Source organism: Carcharhinus amblyrhynchos, chromosome 17 (assembly GCF_965287045.1).
Source record: "Carcharhinus amblyrhynchos chromosome 17, sCarAmb.v2.hapA, whole genome shotgun sequence".
In the NCBI taxonomy this organism is placed as follows: Eukaryota; Metazoa; Chordata; class Chondrichthyes; order Carcharhiniformes; family Carcharhinidae; genus Carcharhinus; species Carcharhinus amblyrhynchos.
This window is the reverse complement of record NC_137340.1, coordinates 14,150,769-14,176,012: the sequence shown is the minus strand read 5'-3', so window position 1 is coordinate 14,176,012 and position 25,244 is coordinate 14,150,769. Positions and strand designations below refer to the sequence as shown.

General features: G+C 39.9%; 1 protein-coding gene across 1 annotated transcript in view; it reads left to right on the top strand.

Annotated features, from left to right (window-relative positions):
- The window catches only part of LOC145354338 (kinesin-like protein KIF20B), a 94,343-nt gene that overhangs the window by 6,802 nt on the left and 62,297 nt on the right, over positions 1–25,244 (top strand). The window contains exons 3-12 of the mRNA XM_080205513.1: positions 1,426–1,521; positions 1,614–1,733; positions 6,605–6,740; positions 6,837–7,021; positions 9,531–9,582; positions 12,746–12,979; positions 15,553–15,664; positions 15,795–15,863; positions 18,248–18,394; positions 21,447–21,609. Coding sequence (XP_080061639.1) covers positions 1,426–1,521; positions 1,614–1,733; positions 6,605–6,740; positions 6,837–7,021; positions 9,531–9,582; positions 12,746–12,979; positions 15,553–15,664; positions 15,795–15,863; positions 18,248–18,394; positions 21,447–21,609 — 1,314 coding nt within the window. The remainder of the gene's footprint in view (positions 1–1,425; positions 1,522–1,613; positions 1,734–6,604; positions 6,741–6,836; positions 7,022–9,530; positions 9,583–12,745; positions 12,980–15,552; positions 15,665–15,794; positions 15,864–18,247; positions 18,395–21,446; positions 21,610–25,244) is intronic.

Genomic DNA, 25,244 nt, shown 5'->3' with positions numbered 1-25,244 from the left:
ACAGACTTTAATGCATTGCTGTGTCTCTTCACTTAAGTCATTAATATAGATATTATTGCACTAATTCTTGCCACACTCCACTATTCATTGTCCCCAGCTTGAAAATGCCTTGTGTGACCCATGCTATACCCTTGTATACCCATGCTAATATATCACTGCTAATTCCATTAGCATTTATCTTCCCAATTAACCTTGTTGAATACCTTTTGGAAATAAAGATCAATTGCATATATACTGGTTCACCTTTATCTACCCTATTACATTCTCAAAGTTTTAATAAATTTGTCGATAGGTGCTCTTTCCTTTCTCGAAAAATGGTACAAGAATTGTCAACTTCTAAGCTAATATTGGATTTGGAAAATCATAATTAGCACATCCTAGTATCTGTGTATCTTTTTTTTTCAAAGCTTTGGGTTTGGGTCATTAGGTTCTAGGAATTTTTTTGATATGAATCCCTTGTTTTTTCTACATCTGTTCTCTCCTGATGGTTACCATCTATTTCCTGTCCCTGTTTAAGAGACCATGTTAAACAAATTAAAAGCTTTTGCCTGTTTTTATATTTCATTGTTTTCTGCATCAGCCCCCCATCCCTCAAATCCTCAGACTTGCTACCATTTTTGTTTGCAATATTGTAAGCCTCTTTTATTCTAACACTATACTAAAATTCCTGAGTGAGCCATGAGTGACTCTTGTTTGTTGTTTTTGAGTGGAATGTATTTTTGTTGAACATTTTGGTTCCCACTATTCATTTACGGCCATATAATACAGTCTATTTACACAGCCTTGGTCGGTTCTCCCCATATTTCTATTTAATTGGTTTTAAATTTACTAGAATATGTCACATTCACAATTGACATGGAATTCAATGGTATTTTGATCATTATTTCTCAGTGGATTTTTTTACTACGACAATGCTAGTTAACGCTATTCCAAGACTAATCTGAGATAGCTTTATCCCTAGTTGGTTCCACAATGTATGACTCTTAAAAAGCTGTCATAACACCCTACAGACTCAACTTTAAGACCACTCTTGCCAATTTGATTGTCTCAATCCACACGAAGTTTAATCCCCCATGATTATTATTATTATTGCCTTTGTTGCAAGCTTCAATAATTTCTTGTTTAATGCTTTGTTTAATGATAAACCACCTTTTAGAATGACCAGTGTAATGTAGCTGCAGTATGCACTGTCTATAGAATATAATACAGCAAGTTCCCAAGATTTCTTGGGCAGTATTTCCTAAACCTATAGCCTCTGCCAATAGGAGAAGGACAGCAGGTAAGCAGCATTCAAGTTCCTCAATGCACACACCACCCCAACTTGGGTTTGTGTTATTTCTCCTCTTTTGCTGTTAAAAATCCTGGTCCTCCTCCTCTTTTGAATATAGACATACAAAATTTATTAACTTTCTCTGTTTTCAACAGGCTCTTCAAAAATGTTCAGGTTCAAAGGATCGTATGTGTGTTCATCTTCGTATTCGACCTTTCACTGAAGCTGAAGTTGCACAAAATGAATCTCAGGCTGGTTATCTAAATTATTTTGAATTAAGCATTTTAAAAACTTTGCTTCTGTTGGTATGTATACTGATATCTTAAACTCTTGGTCTTTCTAGGACTGTGTATCGATAGAAAACTCAACTAGTGTCATCCTGAAACCACCACGGCATTCTCTGGGTTCCCGATGTAGTGATCGAGGAATTGGCCAAGCAGCTCAATGTTTTACATTTACTCATGTAAGTAACAAATGTGTATTTTTCAGTTGAATAAAATTAGGCCTCTAAGGATTGCCATTGAGCGCTTTAAAAATACAGATGTACCAATGTATGAATTAATTTTCTGAGCCTGTGTCCACGTGTGTTTAAAGATCGGTGATTAGCCACTATTTCATTTTCTGATGAGAGATCTCGACCTTAAATTTATTAGCTGCTGCCATTGATAACAGAGGTTACTTGAAATATCTTAGTAACGAGTAGGCAAATCCAGTTGGGGAAGTATTTTCAAAAACTACAAAGTTAATTTATACACACTCATTGAACATAATGTTTCAATAATAAAGAACAGGATGGATATCAAGAATGTCATGCATGATATTCAAATTAAGGGCAGCTTTGGAAGATCTAGGGTTTTGTTTCACATTGCACTGCAATAGAGCAAGAGGAATGCTGATATACAGCAGTACAAATTAAAGAAAATAATGTTATAATAGTAGTGTATCTGATCCTGCCCAGTGATCTGGAAACTGTGCAAAGATAATCCACAGGATGGATTTCAATGTTCGAAGGCAGTGATGAGAACACAGATTTATGAACCTCTGCCTCAAAAGATGGCAGTAGAGTGTAAAATAATGAATTGTACTGAATAGCAGGTGCATAGATTCAAATTTATAAAAGGCTACGATTGGAAGAAATTTCTTGATCATGGTACAGAAAAGGAACAATTGTTAAAGTACCAGAACAGAAACCCCAATGTATGTTATGAAGCCTGACTAGACCCCAATTTTTTTTCTATTTTAGCAACAGTGTGAGGATAAGGTATTTTACTGCAGATGTGATTCTATAGACAACACTAAGAAGCTTTTATCAGAACAAACTTTATTTAACAATACACTTAAACTATAAGGAATGAATTAGCATAATTTTACCCATCAAAATAGTTAAACATGACAAGATACAACTCTTAACTGCTAACCTTTCTCTTAGTTCCACTTTAAGCTATATTCCTTGTAGACTTAAACTCCTCTTTAAAATCAGTTAGCAAACCCCCAGGCTTAAATGCTGGTACATGGTCTGCCAGTCGTCAAGCCTCCAGAACACCTAGAGAGACATCTGTCTCCTGACACTCAAACAGCAATGTCCAGAGAGAGAGAGGCACCTTTAGTTTCTTTCAAGACCAAGCAGAAGCTGCATGCTTTTCCCTGTAAGTTTAGCTCCTCCCATTAGCACATGCTTCTGTCTCTTGTCAATCAACTAATCAAACCCTACTTTGAAATTCCAGGGAAAAAACAAAATTAAACAAAAATGCATTAACGCATATTAAAACATGCACCCTATTATCTAAAACCAATTATTAGCCTGCATTCTCAGCATGTAGCTGCCTGGTTTGCAGAAAAATCGGCACCCTGTAAACCAGAGCTGAATTTTAAACACAAGTCACTCACAAGGAACATGATATGAATATATTTCTTACAGGCACACTATGATCTCACAATTGAAGGATTAATTTAGATGCTGTGGTGGGCAGACTTTATGATTATTGAGCTGGAACTGTTGAGATGGGATGGGAAATGTTGGCCATTATCTCGAATTCCTCCTCCATGCCAAAATATGAATTTGCTTCATCATAAAGGGGTGAAATCACATTATGAATGAAACTGTTTTCTCAAGGTCAAATTTGATGAATAATTGATCTCCTTAACCATTCCTCCCTTCAGTCCCTGTCCTACCTAATAGTTCTGCCTGTACCCATTGCTCTCTTATGCAAATTGAAATGGATTATAATCCATTTTTGGACTATTCCAGATCAGATGTACACCTTGGATGATCACTCTCATTTAAGGTTGAGAAAGATGAGCATCATAGATACTTCAGTTTTTCAGAACCATTTTAACCATGCCTTAAAAGAATCAGCAGAGGATATTACTGTAATGTAAATAGCCTTTCTAATAGGTTTTAGCTAGATTATAACAACGGGTAAGACTTGGGAAAATGACTGCCTTATACACAGTTGTGGCAGTCGTTGAAGACTCTCATAGGTGTCCAGAGGTGGTGCTTGTAGATTTTATCCCCACATCAATGTCAGACTTGGATGTTAGTTGGCTCCCCAGGTAGGGGAAATGTTCCACATTTGGGAGAGTCTCTCCATTGATCATGATGGAAGGAGAGCACTTCCTGATTGACTGAGTCAAAAGCCTTGGTCAGGACGACACACAGATACCGCCTCAAGGCACTAGAGGTCTCATCAATGTTGTCTGAGATGAATTCTCTGGATTGGCTAGGAAGACAGGCGTACTGGACCTTGCCCTGGCATGCGTTGGTAAAGGAAGGAATTTTAAGGTTTATTTATTAGTCACAAATAGGTTACATTTACACTGCAATGAAGTTGCTATGAAAATCCCCATGTCATCAGACTCCGGGCATTGAGGCATCAGTGCTAACCACTATGTCACCATGCCGCAATGCCCCCGTGAAGGTGTCATGTATGGCTTAGAGATTCTCTTCTGAGAGGGTGAAGATGGCACTGTCATTTACATATTGAAGTTACACAAGCGATTTCAATATTGTTTACTTCTTGGATTTCAACTGGTAGAGGATGAAAAGTTTTCCGTCTATTGTTTGGACAATATCCACTCCACTTGGAAGCTTGTTCTTGACAAAGTGAAAGATGGTGGTGATGAAGATGGAGAAAAGTGTGTGCAAGATGCCACATTCTACTATATGCCAGTCTTGACCTCAAAGGTTTCTGTCATGTTTCTGTTGGTGAGAACTATCACCAGCATCTTATGGAGGAGTCAGCGGATGCTGATGAATTTCTCTGGACAACTGGCCTTTGACAGGATCTTCCATAGCACTCCCCGATTGAGTTGAAAGCCTTGGATAGGACTACGTACAGATATCACCTCCAGGCACTACTGTCTGAGATTAATTCTCTGCATCAGCTGGGAGGATGGGTGTACAAAGTCAGCATCCTTGAAGTAGCCAAGAGACCAGCATCAAGGCTGTGATGATTCAAAACCAATTCTATTGGGTTGGCCACATGCTTAGGATGCCATTTTCCTGATTCCAAAGCAAAAGTTCTTCAAGTTCAAGAAGACACCCGAACAAGAGGAGGACAGATGAAGCTCTTCAAGACACTGAAGGCTTACCTCAGGAAATGCAACGTAGACATCAACATCTAGGATAACCTTGTTCAGATGTGACCTACTGGAAGGGTCCTCCTGTTTGAAGAGACACAATTCTTTAAGAGCATCCGACATGAGCAGGTTCAAAAAAGGAGCATGAAAAAGAAATGCCAAGAATCTCGCGTCCAAGGAAGAGTAATTCCACCTCCTGGAAACACATGCCGCGTGTGCAGTTGAAGATACGTCTCGAGGATTGGGCTCATCGGCCACGCAAGGACCCATGGAACCCATGACCAGTGACAGTTTCTTAAGTGAACAATCATACTCACTAGTAATTGATTGCCAAAATGACATAAGGGTCCAGACATCTTCACACTGAAGTGTTTGGATAGAGAAGATCAATATGAGGCATTATATTTTCTAAATTGTACTAGGGGTTGTTGAAGAACCAAACATGCAATTCACTTTTAGTGGTAATTCATTCTCAACTTCTGGAAATAGATAAGTATAATCTTGTTTCATATGGAGATTCCAGGTTTTAAGTCTTACTAATATTACAGAGGCCCCAACATTTGTTTTTTAAGTCATATATACTTTGAATTCCTGTATAGAATGTGACTGAATCCACAAGGATGCCTCTATCTCAGTTACAGGGAGAGATGCTTATCCCATAAGATCATAAGATGTATATGTAGAAGTAGGCCATTCGTCCCATTAAGTCTGCTACATTCAATAACCTCATGACTGATCTGAAATGATCCTCCCACTTTCCTGCTTTACAGAAGTGTACCTTTTTAGCTTGAGAGATGCTGAAGTGAATCCGCTGAATCCAAGCGAAGCCAGCTGAGCACTCGTGCTGAGAGGCTGGTAGCATAACGCTGAGTGGGCCTCCTGATCAAAGGTCAGCCCCGATTGGCAGAGGGAAGGAAGAGGATAGAGACCCCAGTGTGGAGTGGCAGTGGGTTGCACTGCCTTGGGCAGTGCCAGTTTGCCCCTTGGGTGGCGCCAGACTGGCACTGCAAAGCACAATCCCCTTACCCTCAACTTGTTCGGATGGGGGCGGCCTCAATTGCCCTTCTTCCTTCCAGTGGAGTCAGGCCACCTGTTCCCAGTTACTGGGCAGTAGGATTAAATCTGAGGGAACCTGGTGGGGATGGGGTGGAGACATTAACGGGCCTGCTAACATGCAAATATTCATTTTAATATTGAAATTAGCTCCACGCCGATAACGCTGGAAATCTTAGTGCCGAAGACTCGTGGAGGTCCTGAAGGCCAGCCTAAGAAATGGCCCCTGCTGATGTCTGCTTTTAACTTTAAATTCCTAATTTATAAACGAATCAGTCTTAAGATTATAGCTGGATTCTCTTTGCATTCCTAACAGCCTTCCTATGTGCGCTACACCCTTTATCCTTTGTGTTCATTTGATGCTTGGCGAAGCTGTTATTGTGGTGTTTCTTTGAAGTTATCTACCCACTTTCCCTCTTAGCATTTTTGATTTGCTCTGTATCTTCCTCTGGAATAACCCCCCCTTCAGCTCCCAAATAACTCCTTGCTGCGCCATTTTCAAATTCCCAATGTCTTTCCCCTCTGTTCGACATCAAAACATTTCAGCAACTGATCTGCTCTGCTATCACTCTGAAAAATTACTATTCTTCTTTGACTGACATTTACAATTCTCATACTAATTGTTTCACTGCCAGGTGACTGCTTTGTGTGATTTATTTGTTAAATAAGCCTATTTTTAAAATCTGTTATTTCTACTGTTAGGTTTATGGGCCCGAAGACAAACAAATTGAAGTATTTGGAGCAGTAAAACCGCTTATTAAAGATGTTTTGAATGGACAGAATTGTTTGGTTTTTACTTATGGTGTCACCAATGCAGGAAAAACATACACATTTCAAGGTTTGTTTATTTTTATTGAAGTGTAATTTTGTAGAAAATATTTAGAATTTCTTTCCTTTAAACTTGATGCACTTTAATTATTCTGCTTTGTTGTAGGGCCAGACAATGATATGGGTATCTTGCCACGTTCACTGAGTCTTCTTTTTAAGAGTATTGAAGGAAAGATTTATAAAAACATGAACATTAAGCCACAGAGATGCACAGACTTTAGTAGATTGACAGAAATGCAAGTGAAAGAGGAGGAGGCTATTAAAAAATCAGTACTTCATCTGTTTAAAGAGGTAAGCAAGTGAATTTAACATTGAACCTGTTATGTTTATCTTATTTAAAATGTGTATGAATAAACATTTTTGTAATTGAGCTGGAATAATTATTGGCTTTGACTTTTAACAAATTAGGCCAAATGATTGCCCATCAGCTTTTTAAGATAATTGTGGTTAACTTTCTGATTAAAAGTCATAAAATTGTAGTAAAATCGTAGAACAGTTACAGTACAAAAGGTAGCTAGCTACTTGACTGATCATGTCTGTGACCACTGTCTGCAAGAGCAATGCACCAATTCCATCCGTCTGCCATTTTTCCTAAAGCCCTGCAATTATTTTCATATTTTGATAATTATCTAAGTTTCCTCTGAAGCATCAGAAGATGGCTTTGGATGACTGTCTGTGTGGAGTTTGCATATTCTTCACTTTCTGTATGGGTTTCCTCCCACAGTCCAAAGATGTGCAGGTTAGGTGGATTGACCATGCTAAATTGTCCCTTAGTGTCCGGGGAATTAGGAGGATAAATACGGGGATAGGACCTGGGTGGGATTGTCAGTGCAGGCTCAATGGGCCAAATGGCCTCTAATACTATAGATTCTATGAAAGCCATGATTGAATCTGCCCCCACCACATGATTAAGCAGACATTCGAAATCCTAATGACTTCTCATGCATAAATGTTTTTTTCCTTATGTTGCCATTGATTTTTGTTTTTGTTATTCACCTTAAATTAGTCGGAACTCTGCTTCTTAATTCTAAAAGGACAGTTTAGCTCAGTTGGCTGAACAGCTGGTTAGTGATGTGGAATAGCACAAATACCATGGGTTCAATTCCAACACTGGCAAGTGTCCCATATGCCTTCCTTAAGAGACCACCAATCTGATCAGTTTCTCCCTATTCTCCAACTTGCATGATTGTCGCTCCATCTCCCACAAGCTGCTTTCCATCCCCCAACCACCACCACCAACTGTAATTGAAGTTCCTCATCCCTGGCACCATTCTCTTGAATCTTTCTGCACCACCTCTAATGCCTTCACATCTTTCCGAAAATATGGTGTTATATAGTTCATGATGACTTCCTTACTTTTGTACTTGGAATCTTCTTGTTCTTTATTAACTGCTGTTTCTCAACCTGCTCTGCCACTTTCAATGCTTTGTACAGATATCGTCCCAGGTTTGTCTGCTCCTGCACCCTCTTTAAAATTGTATCATTATTTACTTACTGTCCATATTTATAAATTTCTTCTTATCTCTATCAGAAACAGGTATTTAATCCTGAAGAGGCAGATAAAGTGCTTTACTAGGAATAAGTTGGGACAGCAACTAAGATATTGTAATACTGTACTTTGAGAGAACTTTTTTGGAGCTTCAATATCCCTATGCAATTAAATAAACATAATTGTGATTAGCCTGTATATAATGACTTCAAGGAAAGTTTTTTTTTTGTGGCCCAGTGGTAGCATTCCTGTGTTTGAGCCAGAAGCTCTGCGTTCATGTTCCACTGCAGTACATGATAGCCAAGAAAGGTGTGTTCATAACACAGCCAGTGTTGTAAATCCTTCCAACTATAAGAGTGGGAGTGCTTCTTGCTCAGCTGTTTGATGGAAAGAAATTGGAACTTCTGCTGTCACTGCCATAACTTCAGGCTATAACATGCATGTAGAAGTGCATGTTACCAAAGCAACTGTGGATCTGAGGGGAACTTATTAACTGGGTGGCCTGTCTGGGTTAGATTGTTGCTAACAGCATGGAGTTAGAATCCCACTCCTGCTGAGACTGGCCTCCTTGCCCTACCCTGGCACTGAGAGAAGTAGCAGCGGCATCACAAATCCCATCTAAATGGATGTGATTCAGTAATTCCCCATTGATTAGATCTGGAAATGGCACTATGAATGACAGGAAACGAATTTGAGTGTGTTCTGCAAATAATTTATTTGGAGACTAGCTTTGATGATTAACCCCACAATGGATGGAGTTCAACCTCCTAATAAAAATTAGGTACACATTCCCAACCCATTGCTGGTGCAAATTGTTGGTTGGTAGCAAGGTGTCTATAAGCAGCCTGTCTTGGCGAGGCAGGTCATTTAACCTATTTAAACCTGACTCCATCTAGCGGAAATTTGACATTGGAAGGAAGGTGGGAGCTTCCTGCTCCAGAGGACACCCTGTTTCCCTGTAATGTCAGGGCCTCTGCTGTAGTTTTTGTCTCTGTTTACAGGGTAATTCAACTTTGTTTGCTGCGAATGCATGCTTGCCTCTAATTAGTTGACTGTGTGTGCTTTTTTTTAGCGAAGGTAGAATGCAACATAATTAAGCAAAATTTGAAACTGGACAAGAGGAATATCCTAGTTATTACTATAAGCTGTGGGCTACAAGGGAGTTTATTTGTCCCAAGTCTGCTATAAAATGTTGTGCCTTTTCTAAGTGACCCTATATAACCAATGTCATTGTAAAGGGTTGTTTTTGGATTGAAGCAAAATTTAATAAATTTTATAATAAAGCTTTACATTGCAATTTTCCCCCCTTAGAGTGATCACTGCAACGAGAACGGTCAGCATAGTTCACTAGATACTTCAGAAGGTAAGTTGAACAAGTGAATTTAGAACATATAGAAACAATTCATTGTTTCATTAGTACAGCGGGACATAATTCGAGATTGTGAATCAGTGCGGTCTGGTCTTGAAAACTATCCTACACTTTCAGTAAGTTAAAGACTTGTAAATACAAGGGAGCAGCTTTCAGTGCTTTTGTTAGTATTAGTATGTTGATTTGTTGCTAATTACATCTCTCGGTTATAGGATTTTTCAATTGTAAGTTGATGTAGTTCTGCACTTTTGGAATTCAAATGGCTATTACTCCAAATTATAATTAGGCTTTCAATTTAACAAAAACACCATATACAAAGTAAGAATTTGAATGTCGAATCATTCCAAATCCTGGATGTATGAAATAAAAACAGAAATCAAGCGTTATCAACTCAATGTTAACTCAAGCTCTGCACAGATGTCGCTTTCCTGCTGAATATTTTCTGAATTTCTGGTCTTGAATTGGTGCAGATGCAATGAGCCAAATGGCCTCCTTCTGCACTGTAGGGATTCTATGGACTTCAAAGAAAAACAAAATCAGGAATATTTATTTAACAGCAACAGACAAGGGATTGGAGGATAGAAGGTACTCCGCCGAAAAAAATGAAACTAGTGCACAAGTACAAAAGATAACTGAAAGCTAATATAATCTTTATTTTGAGAGGATTAAAATACGTTGAGTAAGTGATACCCTCAATGAGACCGAAATATAATATGGAGTAGCGTATCGAGTTTTGGGAAATGGACTCAGGAAGGATATCCCGGCCTTGACGAAGAGACAGCAGATTCACCAGTATTATACTGGCATTATGGAAGCAGCCCAATTCAGCACCGTAAATTTGAGGACAAGTTGCAAAGGTTGCAACTTGATAGGGTACATAAAGAAGATATTTTATTTGACAGGAATATCATAAAATTGGAGTAAGGCTATTTAAGTTTGAAATAAGAAGGCTTTCTTTACATTATGTAATAATAGGGGAAATCAGGAATTTGGTGCCCCAAACAGCTTTGAATGTGGAATCAATAGAAATTTTCACAACCAGCGAGATATGAATATTTGTTGGGTCAGGGCGTCTTGTGAAATTGATCAAGAGCAAGTAAATGGGTTTGACATACATCTCAAACATTATCTAATTGAATGCTAGAACTGCCAATTCCTGTCCTTTTAGTTCACATAATCAGCAGATCTTTACTATTAATGTAAGAAATGATAAGAATTTCAGTTTTAGTTTGATTGAATAATAGCTAATCTGTCATTCAATATAGTTTAATAATGCAACTAAAAAAAATGCAATTATCACCTAGGGATGAAATTAAGCCATTTTAAGGGAAAGTCAATATACTTTCATCTGTCATTTATACTTAAAGAAAGGACTACATTTGTCTAAGTTTTCAAAGATATTGCAAATATCAAAAGCATAATCCCAGTTGTCTGTACTAGTTAACTTTAAACTGATCTATATTAAAATTGTTAATATGCATTTCAAATGTATACTTTGGCAGAAATAATAGTAGGAGGGATTACTATTTAAAGGGTGAAAAGCTGCAGCATGCTATGGTGCAGAGGGACCTGGGGGTTCTTGTGCATGAGTCACAAAAATCCAGTCTGCAGGTGCAGCAGGTGATCAAAAAGGTGAATGGTATGCTGGCCTTTATAGCGAGGGGGATAGAATATAAAAGCAGGGAGGTCTTGCTGCAACTGTACAGGGTACGGATGAGGCCGCGGCTGGAGTACTGTGTGCAGTTTTAGTCGCTGTACTTGCGCAAGGATATTTTGGCCTTGGAGAGAGTGCAGAGGAGGTTCACTAGGCTGATACCGGAGATGAGGGGGTTGGACTATGAAGAGAGACTAAATAGACTGGGTCTGTACTCGCTGGAGTTTAGAAGGATGAGAGGGGACCTTATAGAGACGTATAAGATAATGAAGGGGATGGATAGGGTAGAGGTAGAGAGATTCTTCCTGCTTAGAAAGGATAGCAGGACTAGAGGACACAGCCTCAAGATAAGGGGGGGGTGGCAGTTTAGAACGGAGTTGAGGAGGAACTTCTTCACTCAAAGGGTGGTGAATCTCTGGAATTCTCTGCCCGTTGGAGTGGTGGAGGCTACCTCACTAAATATATTTAAGTCATGGGTAGATAGGTTTTGATGTGGGTATGCCGGCGTTGGACTGGCGTAAACACAGTAAAAAGTCTGACAACACCAGGTTTTAGTCCAACCGATTTATTTGATAATATGCTCACAAGCTTTCGGGGTTAGTCCCTTCGTCATTCACCTGACGAAGGGACTAACCCCGAAAGCTTGAGTCTATTATCAAATAAATCGGTTGGACTAAAACCTGGTGTTGTCAGACTTTTTACTGTAGATAGGTTTTTGACAGACAAGGGAATTAAGGGTTATGGGGAGAAAGCAGGAAAGTAGAACTGATCCACTTCAGATCAGCCATGATCTTATTGAATGGCGGGGCAGGCTCGAAGGGCTAGATGGCCTACTCCTGCTCCTATTTCTTATGTTCTTAAATGCAAAACTAATATTTAATTCATGATTATATAATCCTCCAAGTGGATTAAGGGATTCCATTTACAATTTGAGACTATGCTGTCTTAAAATAATGCAATCCTGATTGGGCTATTAAAAGTCGCCTCATTACAGGAAGGATGTGGAAGCCATTGGAAGGGTGCAGAGGAGATTTACAAGGATGTTGCTTGGATTGATTTACAAAGATGTTGGAGGATAGGTAGAGGGAGCTCGGTCTTTTCTCCTTAGAGAGACGAAGGATGAGAGGGGACCTGATAGAAGTGTATAAGATGTTGAGAGGTATAGGTTGGGTGGATTCTCAGAGGCTTTTTCCAAGGGCTGGAATGGTTGCTACGAGAGGGTGCAGGGGAGTAGGTACAGAGGAGATATCAGGGGTAAGTTTTTCACTGAGGGTATTGGTGAGTGGAATCGGCTGCTGTCAGTGGTGGTGGAGGCAAGTTCGTTAGGGTCTTTCAAGAGACTTCTGGATGAGTACATGGGACTTAATACAATTGAGGGATATAGGTAAGCCTCGTAGGATATCATCTTAGTATGGATATCATCGGCACAACTTGTGGGCTGAAGGGCCTGTTTGTGCTGTAGTTTTTCTATGTTCTATTAAGATTCCTTTTTTTGTTTTAAAGGAGGAAGTTCGTTGAAGTCATTTGATAGCCTTGGAGATTTTTCTGAACAATTGAAGCATTCTGAACAAGTTGCTGTGACTGGAGCAGAAAACATCAGATTTTCTGTTTGGGTTTCATTTTGTGAAATATACAATGAAACTCTTTATGATTTACTTGATCTGGTATCATATAAATATCAGAAAAGAAAGGCACTTCGGTTTGCACAAGATGCAAAAGGCAACACCTACGTGAAAGGTAATTAAACAACTACTTTCTTAAAAAAATTAGCACTGAAGGTGTAGGATTTGCTTGGAATATATTTACTCTCTTTGAGATGTATTTTTCTGTGATTAGTAACAAACAGTTTTTGTTCTTCTGGTGTCTTAAAAAGGAATTCTTTAACCCTTACTGCCCCAGAACTTCTCTAGTTTCTCAACTCTCTCACCTCATAACCTCTGAGCTCACCTTGTGCTGATAATATGGGGAATGGGTAAGGTACCCAATAGCCTGCTGCTTTTAGGCTGTTGCCCATTTCAGGTCGGTGAGAAGGCTATTTTTTAAAAAGCTTTGAGAAAGAGACTGGAAGGATTTTGGGATGGAAAGGTCATAGGGGTGGGGATATCATTGGGGGTGTGGGGGAGGTGATCAGCACTCTGCATGTTAGGGGCAAAACTCAATCCCTGCCTCCTTTGAGGGGAAGTCCAATCCCTTTTGGCTGCCTGGAGCACGTTAGCACTGTGGGGCAGTATGTTTTAAAGTCAGTCAGTGATTTTTTTTTTCCTCTTCTCCAGCCTTATATAAGTAGCCAGTGAATTATCATCATTGGTAGTCCCATCACCTCTGTCCATCAGTAGCTGGGTTGTTTGGTTCCAATGGGATCCAGGTCAAGTGGTTCAATAAGCAAGATGCAAAAATGCTCACATGAAGAGCAAAGGAAAGAGCAGCCGCAGCTGACTATGGGCAAAATTTCTAACTCTGAGATTAGAGAGAGGAAAAAGTTTTGGAGAAGCAATGGATGGCAAATTAGTGTAATCAGCTTGAGGAAAAGCTGAAATATCTTCCTATGAATATTCGTGCAGAATGTTTCCGAAAAGATGGTTTCTGATTTAAGCATCCTATCGCAATCTTAAGAAAACCACAGGATATATCTTGGTGTGGTTGGAAGGGTGGAACCTTGTTTTGGTGCTGGCAGCCTGAAAGCTGAGAGCTGCTCTTTGATGGTTACCTGATGATACTACTTGATGAAACAAGGAAGTGAACTGTTGGAAGCTGCGAGTGACATTGACTGGTTCTTGCAAAAACTGTTCCACGGAATGGGGATATAAAAGGATAAATGCCACATGGTTCCTTTTTGGCCATGTTAAAGGGGAAGGTGACATCTAATTGTAGTTTAGAGCATTCACGTTTAGTCAATGTTGCAGTTTAAGTTAATTTTGACTTAATCTCATCATGCAGTCAGTCATTGGGAATGCAAATCTCTAAAATTATTGGTCTCTGTAGAAATTATTAACAATTGTCAGCCTGTTTTTCTGAAATGAAGTACTGGCTGAACTAAAATTTCTTTCAACTAAATATTGGGGAAAACTGAAATCAATATGTTTGGTCCCTATCCCAAACAGCAATCCTTTGCCACAAAGTCCATCCTTCTTCTTGGTGGTGGTCTGAGGCTGAAAAACACCATTTACACCTTCAGTGTTCTATTTGACCCTGAGATGAGCTTCCAACCACGTATGCATGCTGACACTTCATCCCTGTAAATTCCAGCCTCCTATTCTCCTAACCTATCCCAGCTCTTCTGCTAAAACTGTCAACATGCCTGCTACTTCCAGACTTTACAATTCTAATGCACTTCTTGTTGATCTCCCACTTTGTACTCTCTGCAAAATTAAGCAGCAAGGTTTTGATTTACCTTATGTCCTAACTTGTACTAAATGGAGTTAATTCATTTCCTCCCTGTGCTTGTTGACCTATGATGTGGGTATGCCAGCGTTGGACTGGCGTAAACACAGTAAAAAGTCTGACAACACCAGGTTTTAGTCCAACCTATTTATTTGATAATATACTCACAAGCTTTCGAGGGGACTGCCTCTTCGTCAGGTGAATGGAGAGTTCTGGCCTCAGACAGAGCATATAAAGCACAGACAGTTTAGAGATTACTGATTAAAATGCGAATCCTTACACCTAACCTGTCTGGAGACAATACACATCTCTTTAAACTGTGATCAGTGCTCCTTCCACTCACATTATCAGCCACTTCAGGTCTTGAACAGCAGGTTAGGTGTAAGGATTCGCATTTTAATCAGTAATCTCTAAACTGTCTGTGCTTTATATGCTCTGTCTGAGGCCAGAACTCTCCATTCACCTGACGAAGAGGCAGTCCCCTCGAAAGCTTGTGAGTATATTATCAAATAAATAGGTTGGACTAAAACCTGGTGTTGTCAGACTTTTTACCTTGTTGACCTACACCGTTTCCCGGTTAAAGTTCTCATCCTTGATTTCCCTCCATAGTCTGCCCTCTCCGATCTTGTAATCTCCTCCAATCTTACTACTGTTGAGATATTTGCTGCTCTAATTCAGTCCTCTTGAGAATCAATTATTTTAGTTACTCCGTTGTTGATGGCCATGCATTCAGCTGCCTGGGACGTAAGCTCTGAAATTCTGTCTCTAAACCCCTCTATCTCATTTTCCTGTTTTGGCACGCCTTAAAACCTACCTTGGTGGCTAAGCTTTTTAGCACCAGCCCTGATATTTTTGAATATGCTCAGTTGTCATATTTTGTTTCATATTGCTGTAGGCACTGTAAAAATATAAGTTTGCTCCTCTTCTAGATCTAAGGTGGATTCAGGTTTCCAGTGCAGAAGAGGCATATAAAATACTAAAACAAGGGAGAAAACAGCAAAGTATTGCTTCCACAAGAATCAATAATCTGTCAAGTAGAAGGTAATTTATCATTCATGCAAATATTGCACAGTAAAGTTCTAAATAAACAATTTGCTTCAATTTAGAGTGCAACACTTTGAGTAATCAATAACTGAACTGAATTGAATATTTCTCAATGTTTGTTCCACAGCCATTGCACTTTTTCCATCAGAATTTTGCATGTAAAGAATGGTGGACTTCATGTTACAAGAGTCACTGAGTAAGTAGTATGCCTAAGGAGCTTCCTTTGTCATTTTGTAATCGTATTTTTATTGAAATTAATCCACTGGATAGATTTGGTTCAAAGCTTACTGTAATGCATTTTATATGCTATAATTAGCAGACTGCATTTTAACTGTTCTCTCCCAAGGTCCATTGTTTCAACTTCAATCTTTGGGTCATGTCTCTGATGTATTTATTTACTTACCTAAAATCATTCAAACTAATTTCAATAATTTTTTAAGCTTTCAATGACTGCCTGACATCCTTATTGTGGTCAGCAGCCCCAATCCCACCTTCTTCTCAAACACCACAACTACATGTGTTGATCAATTCAGCTGGACTTTTGATTTGAAAAAAGTAAAAGGTTTTTTATTAATCACAAGTAGGCTTACATTCGTATTGCAATGAAGTTACTGTGAAAATCCTTTACTTGCCACACTCCGGCACCTGTTTGGGTACACTGAGGGAGAATTTAGTGTGACCAATGGAATAACTTTTGTAAAAACTTACAAATGGGGAGAAGAAAAACTGAGCGCAAATTCAGAGCAGAAAACAGGTGATGGAAAATTAGTAAGTCACTCTGAAAGACTCGAAGCAAGGCTGGAATTTTACCAGCCTGCCTGCCAATGGAATTGGAATGGGTGAGGGGTGGGCAATGAGAAGGTCTGCTGACCTTGGATTTTACGATTTCAGAATGAGCAAGGTTGTAGAATCCCACCCTTAAAGTATACAGCGCAAGAATTTGGCACAAGTAAAATGTTCTATATATGCAAATACTAGGAGTGTAGCAAATTAAAGCCAATGAGCAGAGATGGATTGACATGACAATGTGATATCAACATAGCTGAAACTTGGTTTACAGAGGGGCAAAAATAGCAGCTCAACATTCTTGAGTGTAGCATTTTCAGGCATGATAGAGAGGAGGATAAAGAAAATGATGGTGGCGTAGTATTATTGGTTAAAGAATCAATGACATCTATGAGGGGAGATGATGCACTAGAAGTAGTATCAGATGAAGCCATATGAAGACAAGCTCAAATAAAAAAGGACAGCCACATTGCGATGAATACTATTGACTCCCAAATAATGGAAAGGAGTTAGAGCAAATGATTTCCAAGTGCAAAAACAATTGGACAGTAATGCTTGGAGACTTCACTTATTCTAATACCAACCGTGTGAAGGACAAAACATTCTTGAACTGCGCTCACAAATTTAGCCAGTATGTAAGAAGCCAAATAAGATTTAAATAAATTAAGATTTATACTTGGGAAATGAAGCTGGATGAGTGGATGAAGTAGTACTGGGGGAGCATTTTGGAGATAGTGACCATAACAGTTGGATTTAGCATTATGGAAAAGGACAAGGATAAAATGGGAGGAAAAGTTCTAAATTGGGAGAGAATTAGTATTACAAAGCTGAGGTGAACTGGGGAAAGTAGAGCGGATACAGCTACTAGAAGGAGAAACTGTCAAATCAGTCAGTCATTCCAAAGTGAGATTGTACGGGCACAGTGTAGACATGTCCCTCGCAAAGAGAAAGGGTAATGCTGCCAGAGCTAGAGTACCCTGTTCATCCAGAAGCATACAGGGTAGACAGAGAGATCTAGGTATCCTTGTCCATCAATCAGACAAGTTTAGCATTCAGGGACAGCAAGAAATTTGGAAAGCCAATAGAATGTTATAATTTGTTGCAAGGGGAATTAAATACATAAGTGGGGCGGGGGGGGGGGCGTGTTGGTTCAGCATCATAGGACACAGGTGAGTTCACATCTGGATTATTGTGCACACTAATTCCTTATATAAGGAAAGATGTAAATGCATTGGGATTAATATGTACAAGAACCTGGGCAGTCTTGACAGGATGAATGTGAAGAGGACATATCCACTTTTTGGAAGAATCTAGAACATGGTGTCACTGGGGTTGTCCATTTAAGATTGAGATTTTTTTTCTTTTAAAGGTCGTGACTCTTTGGAACACTCTTCCTCAAAAAATGGTGGAAGCAGAATCTTTGAATATTTTTAAAGCAGAGTTGGAGAGATTGTTGATAACATTAAATCCCCTTGGCTTAATTGTGAATATTGATATGAAAGCTGTGTGATTGAGCAGATTAAAATGCTGAACCCAGAACACTGACATAAGTAGGGATCTACTTTGTATACCTGATGAGTCTTCATTAACTGCTGAAGACCATTTTAATGTTTTAATCTTGGTGTTAGACTCTTGGCCCATCTGCAATATTCTATTGTAAAACTGAACTAAAATTCAAATGCAGAACGGAAGTTCCTCAGCTGTTAGACCATGCTATCAAAAGGCACAATGTAAGTTATTTAGTTCTGGTTCCATTAGGTTTTCTTTGTCTGAATCCAATTGCTTAATTTACAGGATGTCTCTTTGTGATCTTGCGGGATCAGAACGGAATACAAAAACCAAGAATGATGGGGAAAGATTGAAAGAAGCAGGAAACATTAACACTTCTTTGCTGATCCTTGGAAAATGTATCAATGCATTGAGGCATAACCAAATGTCAAAGTAAGAGGACTCTCTCTCTCTCTCTCTCTCTCTCTCTCTCTCTTTTTCCCCCTTCTCTCGTGCTCTCTCTCTCTCCCCCCTCGTCCTCCACCACACACCCCCGTAACTAATTATTGTATCATTCACGATTGCAGAATAAGGTTTTCATGTTCTTTCACTAAAGTAGATTAAAATTATAGAAGTACCTTTTTGATTTACTCTTCTCTCTCCTCCGTCCCTCTCCCAGATGTCCTATGGGTAAGGTGCTGAATTGGTGAAAGGCTAACAATAGCTGGATTAGGCAGGAATTGGTGGCTGTTGATTGGGAGAGGCTGTTCGAGGGTAAATCCACATCTGGCACGTGGGAGTCTTTTAAGGAGCAGTTGATAGGGCTGCAGGACAGGCATGTGCCTGTCCTTAAAAAAAGGATAGGAAAAGTAGGATTCGAGAGCCGTGGATAACCAGGGAAATTGAGGGTCTGATTAATAAAAAGAGAAAAGAGAGGCATACGTTAGGTCCAGGCAGCTAAAAACAGATGGAGCACTGGAGGAATACAGAGAAAGTAGGAAAAATGTCCTTGGCAGGCAGGATTAAGGAGAATCCTAAGTCATTTTATTCATATGTTAGGAACAAGAGAGTTGTCAGGGAAAAAATCGGACACCTCGGGGACAAAGGAGGGGAATTATGCTTAGAGCCCAAGGAAGTAGGTGAGATCCTAAATGAATACTTTGCATCAGTATTCACAAAGGAGAGGGACGTATTGGCTGGGAGCCTCTGAGGGATGTGTTGACCTGTTAGAGAAAATCTCAATTACAAGGGAGGAAGTGTTCGGTTTTCTAGGGAACATTAAGACAGACAAATCCCCAGGGCCTGGTGGCATCTATCTTAGACTGCTCAGGGAGATGAGAGTTGAAATTGCTGGGCCTCTAACAGAAATCTTTGTCTCTTCACTGGACACAGGTGAGGTCCCAGAGGATTGGAGGATAGCAAATGTGGTCCTGCTATTTAAGAAAGGTAGCTAGGATAACCCAGATAATTATAGGGTGGTGAGCTTGACGTCCATGGTAGGGAAATTGTTGGAGAGGATCCTTAGGATGTATGCACATTTAGAATGGAATAATCTCAATAGCGATAGACAGCATGGTTTTGTAAGAGGGAGATCGAGTCTCTCAAATTTGGTTGAGTTTTTTGAGGAGGTGACAAAAACGATTGACGAGCGAAGAGATTTTAGTAAAGCGTTTGACAAAGTCCCTCATGGCAAGTCGGTGCAAAAGGTTAAATCTCATGGGATGAAAGGACAGCTAGCTAGATGGGTAGAGAACTGGCTTGGCCATAGAAGTCATGATGTGGAGATGCCAGCATTGGACTGGGGTAAACACAGTTAGAAGTCTGACAACACCAAGGTTAATTCCAACCAGTTGGACTTAAACCTGGTGTTGTCAGACTTCTTACTGTGTTGGCCATAGAAGACAGAGGGTAGCAGTGGAAAGGTCTTTTTCTGGCTGGAGGCCTATGACTAGTGGTGTTCCACAAGGCTCTGTACTAGGACCTTTGCTGTTTGTCATATATGATTTGGAAGAAGGTGTAACTGGTGTGATCAGTAAGTTTGTGGACGACACAAAGATGGCTGGACTTGCGGATAGCAATGAACATTGTCAGAGAATACAGCAGGGTATAGATAATTGGGCAGAGAAATGGCAGATGGAATTTAATCCAGATAAATGCAAAGTGATGCATTTTGGTAGAACTAATGTAGGGGGGAGTATACAATAAATGGCAGAGCCATTGGGAGTATAGACGCACAGAGGGACCTGGTGTGCAGGTCCACAGATCCTTGAAGGTGGAATGCAGGTGGGGAAGGTGGTGAAGAAGGCTTATGGCATGCTTGCCTTTATAGGATGGGGCATAGAGTATAAAAGTTGGCGGATGATGTTGCAACTATATAGAACGTTGGTTCAGCCACATTTGGAATACTGTGTCCAGTTCTGGTCGCCACACTACCAGAAGGATGTGGAGGCTTTGGAGAGTACAGAAAAGGTTTACCAGGATGTTGCCTGGTATGGAGGGTCTTAACTATGAGGAGAGATTGGGTAAACTGGGGTTGTTCTCCCTGGAAAGATGGAGGATAAGGGGTGACCTAATAGAGGTGTATAAAGTTATGAAGGGCATAGTTGGGTGAACAGTGGGAAACTTTTTCCCAGGTCGGAGGTGACGAACACAAGGGGTCACAGGCTCAAGGTGAGGGGGGCAAGATTTAACGTAGATGTCAGAGGGATGTATTTTACACAGTGGGTGGTGGGGGCCTGGAATGCACTGCCAAGCAAGATGGTAGAGGCGGACATCCAGGGATTGTTTAAGACTTATCTGGATAGTCACATGAACAGACTGGGAATGGAGGGATACAAACGAGTAGTCGGAAGCATGAGCGGCACAGACTTGGAAGGCAGAAGGGCCTGTTTCCTGTGCTATATTGTCCTTTGTTCTTTATCTCATGTTTACAAATTCAAATTGACAAGTCACCCCTCACTTTTACAGAGGCAATGAGATCTTAAGAGAACTGAGAAAATGGAATAACAATAGATGCTGAAAATTGTGTCCAAAACTATTAGATTTGTGACTGACCCCTTTTGGCACCCATCACTGTGACCTGTACTCTGAGTAACTTTCATTGCACACAGGACACTAACTCTACTGGCTTCTGTTAATTGATCAAACCTTGTTAGGGAAGCATTGGCCAATTTGAAAAAAATGTTACCTTATATTTCTTCATAATCAGCTGAGTCACTCCAAATTGAGTACAGTCGTTGGCTGTCATTAATTTCAGTTTGTGGCTGTCGGTGTCTGGAAAGAGGTATGACTAAAGCTGAACCTAACTAAGTTTATTACTGTGGATGTGGCTTTGTTGATTCTTTTTAAGAATTTGTAATTTATTATTAGTGTTTAATTTCTATTGTTAGCCTCTTGGCTGAGTCATTATTGTGAATGAGAATTAGTTCGCAATTGACTTGCCTGGCTAAATAAAGGTTAAATAATTAATTCAAGTTTCTGTAAAACCTTTTCTCATGTCTTTCAGGACCCACAGCCATGTTCCATTTCGGGAAAGCAAGCTAACTCGTTACTTCCAGGGGTTTTTCTCTGGGAGAGGAAAAGTTTGCATGATTGTTAACATCAGCCAATGTGCTTCTATGTATGACGAAACGCTGAATGTGTTGAAATTCTCTGCAGTGGCACAAAAGGTAGGTGAGATATGTGAATTGATAAAATTGTACCTTTTAATCCATAAACCCTTCAGTTGTACAACTAAACATCTGACAGGTACTCATCATGACAGAACAATTTCAGATCTGTAACGTTTTGCTGCAACCCAGGGAAAAACATTTTTGCTCTGTTGCTCAACGATGAGAAAAGTGAATTGTGATGAACTTATGACCTTTGAATGCTGTTTGGTATGTTTCCTTTTCATAAAAGTATAAATTTCTATCAGTCACTCATGTTGCCTGTCACAAAAACCCCTTTCCCCGTGGCTCTTCCAAAAATTGAGTTCTGCACATATGACCAGAATTCCTAAAAGAGTTTGAGAAAAATGGAAATTCCAACTTCAACCATCATTCTGACCAACTCTCAAATCTGAGACTTGTGTATCAGAACTATTGGCCAAAAAAAAACACACAACAGAAAATACAAAGTGATTTGCTAGAGGTTGTTCTCAGGCTGTTGGTTAACATTCAGATCCTAAATGTTTGTAGCTTATTTCACCTTCAGTTAGTTTGCATTAACTGGCATGCTTACTAACATTCACTTCTAGTTATCGATGCTGATATGTGTAAGAAGCAAGTATGAGGGGGTTTTCATGAAGTCAGCAGGGAGTATTTCCATTAGTGGTTGGATTGATAACCAGGGGTGAGATGAGGAATGATGTTTTTCCACCGCGAGTTACTATCGGAAATGCAACTGCTTGGAAGGGTAATGATAGCAGTTAGCTTAACGTTGGCAGTTTAAAAAAAAGAATTCCTTACTAAAGGAGGGAATAGAAAAATGTCTGGAAAAATAATGATTAGTCAACATGAATTTAGAAAGATGAGTTACCCGTGTGGCAGCCACATATATAGGACTCAGCATCATCCGAGGAAGATGTTTATTCAGCCAGTATTACAGAAAACTTTGAACTCTATTTGGTCAAAACTATCTCTCGGAGTTCTTGGTGACTACATGTCTAGATACCTTTGTTTTTCCCCCCACAGCATATTGAATTTTTTTGCTGAAGTAACAGTAAATAATGATGATGCAGTAGATGTCATTTATCTAGACTTTCAGAACTCCTGTGATAAAATGCCGCAAGAGGTTAATGAATAAGGTCAGAAAATACAGAGTTGGGGAACAAGTGGCAAAATGAATTGCTAGCTAGTTTCAAGACTGAAAGTAGCAATTGGAAGTAAAGGACAATTATTGAATGGCAGAAAGTGAGAAGTGGTCCACAAGGTATTCTACACGGATCAGTGCTGAAACCACTCTTTGCAATTTGCATCACCAATTTGGACTGAGGAACCATAACCACAATTTGCCATTGATCCTAAATTGTGGGATATAATCCATACTGAGGCAGTCTCAGCTTTGTATTCCACTGTGTTTCTGTGTGATTTTTAAATACTGATTTACAGTTCAAGCTACAGCAGCTCATGAATAAACTTGCAGAATAGGCAAATAATTGGCAAGTGAAGTTCAACACAAAATTAGGAAGGTCACTTTTTTTTGGAAGGTGCGAAGTGGGGTAGAGCAACAAGAGAATTTAGAGTATAAATTCAGTAATTTGCACCACAAGTTCACCAAGCCATTTTTAAAAATCACCAGACCAAGCTCTAGGCTTTATTTCCAGTGTGATAGAATTTAAAAAGTAGGAAAGTTATGCAAAACCTGTATCAAACTTGGTTAGATTACACTTGCAGGACTCTACTTTATTCTAACAGGATAAAGAGACACTTAAGAGAGTGCACAGAAAATTTACAAGGGTGATACTGGAAATGCATGGATATACATATTAGAAAATAATTGATAGACTGGGTCTTTTCTCTTGAAATTGATGTTGGTGACATACTAGATGTTTTTAAAATTATGAAAGTAGATGTGCTCAGAATGCCCCCTCTTGTGGGGGAAAGACATAAAGGTATCTAGACATGTAGTCACCAAGAACTCCAAGAGATAGTTTGGGAAAAACTTTAAAAAATCTTTCATGGAAAGTATGTGTTGCTGATGAGGCTGTTGCTCATCATCAATTGGGAACATAGGATGAATGAATGGCCTGCTCCTGTCAAGCGTTCTCCATTATTCAATGCGATCGTAACTGACCATCTACTTCAATGCCTTTTCCCCCCACACTATTCCTTATATCCTCTTCTTTGCCTGTTTTCTCATTTATTTTAGTATCACCTGCAAATTTTGCTATGTTATACTCTGTCCCTGCTTTCAGATCATTTCTATAGATTGTAAACAGTTGAGGCCTAAGGACTGACCCTGCGGCTCCCCACATGTTACATTTCAGCTAGTTACCCCAGCCAGAGAAGTATTCCAACCCTCTGCTTTCAGTCAGTCAGCCAATCCTCAATCCAATTTAGTACTCTACCCCATCCCCTATGGTCTTACCTTCAGGATCAGCTTCCATGCACTACCTTGCCAAACACCTTCTGAAAATCTAGATATACCACATCCACAGGTTCCCCATTATCCACCTTGTTGGTTATGCTCTCAAAGAACTTGAGCAAGTTTGTCAAGCATGACTTGCCCTTCATAAAACCATTGCTGACAATCGTGCTATTGAGCTTCTTGCATGATTTTGGAGCTGCACTCATTCAAGCAAGTGGAGAGAATTCCAACATACTTCTAACTTGTGCTTTATTGATGGTAGACAGCCTTTGGGGGTGAACTATTTGTTGCAGAATTCCAAGCCTCTGACCTCCCCCAGTAGTCCCAATATCTGTATGACTTGTCCAGTTAACTTTCTGGTCAATGATAACCTGCAGAGTGATTGTTCAGGAATAAGTGGTGATAATCCTTTTGAATTTTAAAGGGAGGTCGTCATTTCTTGGCAGTTGTGTGGTATGATTTTTACTTGCCACATATAAGCCCGAATCTGAGTGTTGCCCAGGTCTAGCTGCATGTGGGCACTGCCTGCTTCAATACCTGAGGAATTGCAAGTGAGTTTCCTCCGGGTGCTCCGGTTTCCTTCCACAGTCCAAAGATACACGGGTTAGGTGGGTTGGCCATGCCAAATTGCTCCTTGGCGTCAGGGGCATGAGCTACGGTAAATGCATAGGGTTAAGGGGATGGGGCTGGGTGGGATTGTGATCAGTGCGGACTCGATGGGCTGAATAGCCTCCCTCTGCACTGTAGGGATTTTATGGTTCTATAACTCTGCAAATAAGCCTATTTCTGGCCTTATGATGGAGGGAAGGTCATTGGAAATGGTGGAGCCCAGGAATTCCTGCGGTGATGCCTTGGAACTGAGATGATTGATCTCCAATAACCATCTTCAATTTGGTAGGTATGACTCCATCCTGCTTCCCACTGAATTTATTTTTGCTTGAACTCCTCCTTAATGCCACAATTGGTCAAATCCTGCCTTGATGTCAACAGCATCCTCATCTGTGTGCGCCTCTTTTGTCTGGGTTTGGAATCAGGCTGTAATGAGTGGCCCTGGCAGAACCAAACTGGGTGTCATTAAGCAGGTTATTGCTGTGTGAATGCTACTTGATTGCACAGTTGACAACACCTTGTATTACTTTGTTAATAATTAGGAGTAGGCTAATGAACCAGGTTAGATTTGTTCAGTACTTTGTGGGCAGGACATACCTAGACAATGTTCAGCATTGATGGGTAG